At 40.8% G+C, this 5,000-nt stretch overlaps 1 protein-coding gene across 1 annotated transcript in view; it reads right to left on the minus strand.

Annotated features, from left to right (window-relative positions):
- The window catches only part of map3k15 (mitogen-activated protein kinase kinase kinase 15), a 30,845-nt gene that overhangs the window by 15,938 nt on the left and 9,907 nt on the right, over positions 1-5,000 (minus strand). The window contains exons 9-11 of the mRNA XM_052484241.1: positions 4,354-4,481; positions 4,086-4,216; positions 298-403 (exon numbers count right to left, since the gene is read on the minus strand). Of these exons, the coding sequence (XP_052340201.1) occupies positions 298-403; positions 4,086-4,216; positions 4,354-4,481 (365 nt within the window). The remainder of the gene's footprint in view (positions 1-297; positions 404-4,085; positions 4,217-4,353; positions 4,482-5,000) is intronic.

Below are 5,000 nucleotides of genomic sequence, written 5' to 3' on the forward strand. Positions count from 1 at the left end.
AGTGAGTGAGGAGCAGCCAGCTGTCAATGTGTGTATGAGTGTGTTTCTATAGAGGCTGAAAGTGGCTCTTGACATTTCGAGGGTCATTTGACATTTTGAGATCCAGGCAAGACTAGACAGCCGTGGACTGAACGTTGGATGTTGGATACTTTCAAGTTACTATTACTGATAACTTTTATGATATTTGGAGATTAAAAAGAAACAGTTTATTTGTAAGATATATAAAACAACAGTTGAGAAAATATACCAGGTTGCAGAGGAGTTGCCACAGAAAACAATATTGTGTGTGTGTCATACCAGTGAAGGTCTCGGTGCAGGGGTTGACCCCTGCAAGCCTTTTAGACGTCCCAAAGTCTGATATCTTCAGAACTCCACTGTAGGTATTAACTAATACATTATCCCCCTGAGAGAGACAGTGAGAGAAAAAGACAGCGAGAGAGAGAAAGAGAGAGAGAGGCAGGGAGAGAGAGAAACAGAGAGAGCGAGAGATATGTGCAATCATGAGGCATCAAAGCCTAAAGGAACTGAATAATATTTAGAAATGCTATAGATGGAAGGAAAGTAGTGTGGAAATCTACCAAAAACCTATTAGGCAAATGTAATCCCTTCTAGACAATCTCCTGGACAAAATGTTTCACTGTAATAGTGAAAACCTAAACAGTATATTTGACCACTCAGCTTCCCAATCAAATCTAAAAATGTCAAGCAGGGTGCCGTCTTTCGAATGGGACGTTAAACAGGTGTCCTGACTCTCTGAGGTCATTAAAGATCCCATGGCACTTAATCGTAAGAGTAGGGGTGTTAACCCCGGTGTCCTGGTTAAATTCCCAATCTTGCCCTCAAACCATCACGGTCACCTAATAATCCCCAGTTTACAATTGACTCATTCAGTCCCCTCCTCTCCCCTGTAACTATTCCCCAGGTCGTTGCTGCAAATGAAAACTTGTTCTCAGTCAACTTTCCTGGTAAAATAACGAATAAATAAATAAAGCAGACAACCTAAGAAAATTAACAACAATGACAAATGGTTTGATGAAGAATACAAAAACATAAAAAGACATTGAGAAACCTATCCAACCAAAATCATAGAGACCCAGAAAACCTGGGCCTATGCCTTCACTATGATTAATCACTAAAACAATACAGAAATACACTACGGAAAAAGAAGGAACAGCACGTCAGAAATCAGCTCAATGTAATTGAAGAATTCATAGAATCTAACCACTTCTGGGAAAATTGTAAAACTCTAAACAAACAACAACAGGAAGAGTTATCCATCCAAAACGGAGATGTATGGATAAACCACTTCTCCAATCTTTTTGGCTCTATGACAAAGAACAAACAGCAAAAACATATACATGATCAAATACAAATCTTAGAATCAAATATTAAAGACTACGAGAACCCACTGGATTCTCCAATTACATTGAATGAACTACAGGACAAACCCTTTAACCCAAAAAGGCCTGTGGGGTTGATGGTATCCTAAATTAAATGATAAAATATACAGACCACAAATTCCAATTGGTTATACTTAAACTCTTTAATATCCTCCTCAGCTCTGGCATCTTCCCCAATATTTAGAACCAAGACTGATCACCCCAATAACTACCATGGCATATGCGTCAACAGCAAACTTAGGAAAATCCTCTGCGTTATCATTAACAGCAGACTCGTACATTTCCTCAGCGAAAGCAATGTGCTGAGCAAATGTCAAATTGGCTTTTTACCAAATTACCGTACGACAGACCACGTATTCAACCTGCCCACCCTAATTGACAAACAAACAAACCGAAACAAAGGTAAAGTCTTCTCATGCTTTGTTGATTTCAAAAAAGCTTTTGATTAAATTTGGCATGAGGGTTTGCTAAACAAATTGATGGAAAGTGGTGTTGGGGAAAAACATACAACATTATAAAATCAATGTACACAAACAACAAGTGCGCGGTTAAAATGGACAAAAAAGCACACACATTTCTTTCCACAGGGCCGGGGATGAGTCAGGGATGCAGCTTAATTTAAGCTCCACCCTCTTCAACATATATATATCAATGAATTGGCGAGGGCACTAGAACAGTCTGCAGCAGCCGGCCTCACCCTACTAGAATCTGAAGTCACATATCTACTGTTTGCTGATGATCTGGTGCTTCTGTCCCCAACCAAGGAGGGCCTACAGCAGCACCTAGATCTTCTGCACAGATTCTGTCAGACCTTGGCCCTGACAGTAAATCGCAGTAAGACAAAAATAATGGTGTTCCAAAAAAGTTCCACGAATACAAATTCCATCTAGACACCGTTTCCCTAGAGCACACAAAAAACGATACATACCTCAGCCTAAACATCAGCACCACAGGTAACTTCCACAAAGCTGTGAACGATCTGAGAGACAAGGCAAGAAGGCCTTCTATGCCATCAAAAGGAACATCAAATTTGACATAAAATGGCAAAAAAAAAACTTGAAATCAGTTATAGAACCCATTGCCCTTCATGGTTGTGAGGTCTGGGGTTCACTCACCAACCAATAATTCACAAAATGGGACAAAAACCAAATTGAGACTCTGCATGTAGAATTCTGCTAAAATATCCTCTGTGTACAATGTAAAACAACAAATAATGCATGCAGAGCAGAATTAGGCCGATAGACACTAATTATCAAAATCCAGAAAAGAGACGTTAAATTCTACAACCACCTAAAAGGAAGTGATTCCCAAACCTTCCATAACAAAGCCATCACCTACAGTGTAATGAAGCTGGAGAAGAGTCCCCTAAGCAAGTTGGTCCTGGGGTTCTGTTCACAAACACAAACTGACCCCACAGAGCCCCACAATTAGACCCAACCAAAACATGAGAAAACAAAATAGATAATTACTTGACACATTGGAAAGAAGTCATAAAAAAACAGAGCCAACTAGAATGCTATTTGGCCTTAAACAGAGAGTACACAGTGGTAGAATACCTGACCACTGTGACTGACCCAAACTTAAGGAAAGCTTTGACTATGTACAGACTCAGTGAGCTTAGCCTTGCTATTGAGAAAGGCCGCCGTAGGCAGACATGGCTCTCAAGAGAAGACAGGCTATGTAGACACTGCCCACAAAATTAGGTGGAAACTGAACTGTACTTCCTAACCTCCTGCCAAATATATGACCATATTAGAGGCACGTACTGTATTTTCCTCAGTTTACACAGACCCACAAAGAATTTGAAAACAAATCCAACTTTGATTAACTCCCATATCTACTGGGTGAAATACCACAGAGTGCAATCACAGCAGAAAGATTTGTGACCTGTTGCCACAAGAAAAGAGCAACTTGGAACTATTATGAGTGTAATATTTTATAGTTTATTATACTTTTTTTAATGATCTATTTAACTTGCTTTGGCAATGTAAACATATGTTACAGGCGGAATACACGTGTCAAAAAATAAATGTAGAAATCTATATTAGTAAATTATTGCACACATAATGCTTGCGCGCGCCAATGAGCATCTGCATTGCCGAGGGCTAAAATAGAAGTCAGTTCTATTTGTGACGCAGATCACGCTGCATGTCCTGCCTCCCCCATCTCCTCATTGGTTTATAGAAGCAGATACCCAGGTGCCATCTCCTCATTGGTTATACCCACGTTGGTGACTGAAAGACGAATGAGGTCAGTGGCGGTAATGCATCTAATTTATGAAAGTTGCCAATCGCAATATAAAGTCAAGAGAAGAAAATGCCTGGAAGGCAGAGAGATGACTATAAACGATTCGGTTGACTGTTTTATGTGTGGATTAATTGGCGGAGTAGAGGACCTTGTGCATTTCAGGTAAATAACAACTGAATGTTTATATCCAAGGTCAAATTAGCTAGCAATTGCAAGCTAGCTAAATAGGACAAATTAGCTAGCAAGTACAAGCTATCTAGCTAAATTGCCATAAATGTTTAATGCTTTTCGACATGTCCCCAAATGAATATAATTGGTTCAGAGTTTGTTTTGATATTTTAACCTGAGTGTTGTGATTGCGTTTGGTGTGGGGGGACAAAATACATTTATGCACGATGGCGCACGCGCGCAGCCGGTTTGGGTTCCATGTAAGGTTACCTTGATGTCACGGTGTACTATCTGGTTTTCGTGGAGATAGCGGAGTCCCTCCAGGATCTGTCGTGTGTAGAAGATGATGGTTGCCTCCTTCAACGGACCCCACTTTGACCGCAGCAACGCTGACAGGCTGCCTGTTATACACACACACTTAGAGAGCAGCATCTCATAAAAACTGCCTGCACATACAGGTTAGGAGACAGACAGACAGACAGACAGACAGACAGACAGACAGACAGACAGACAGACAGACAGACAGACAGACAGACACCTCCAGGGACTTGCTCCATGAAGATCTTGATGTATCCGTCCTCTGAGACTGAGCCCAGGTACTGAACAATGTTCCTGTGCTTCAGGTACTTATGCAGCGCTATCTCCTCATGAAGGGGTTGGGAGTACCTAACACACACAGAGAAGAGGGTTACGTACATGTACACACAGACACACAAACACAGACGCACGCACACACACTAACTAGCTCTCACAGTTTCGGGTCAGAATTAAAACTTCATCCATGTTTCTCAAACGTCAAATTTGGAAGTTGTTGCAAATGTCAAATTACAAAGTGTTTAAGGTTAAGTTTAGCATTAACTCAGAATATTTAAGGTTAGGGTTAATTGTAGGCATTATGTCTGAAATCTTAAGGTTATCTTAAGGTTTGGGATAGCCTTGAAACAAACATTTCAAAAACAACTTTCTAGCACTGGATTCAAACTTACAACCTTTGTAGTCAGAGGCAGATGCTTCCACCCATCTCCTATCCCCGTCCACAACACCCTAGCAAAACCCAAACCAACTTGAAGGTAACAGTGCTGACTGTTGCCTCTAGTGTCAGGTTTCTACGTCATCTCCCGACGTCCTCAGACATGGATGGACGTTGAATACTGACTTGTATCACGATGACCTCGTTGAACATAC

Source organism: Oncorhynchus keta, chromosome 28 (genome assembly GCF_023373465.1).
Source record: "Oncorhynchus keta strain PuntledgeMale-10-30-2019 chromosome 28, Oket_V2, whole genome shotgun sequence".
In the NCBI taxonomy this organism is placed as follows: domain Eukaryota; kingdom Metazoa; phylum Chordata; class Actinopteri; order Salmoniformes; family Salmonidae; genus Oncorhynchus; species Oncorhynchus keta.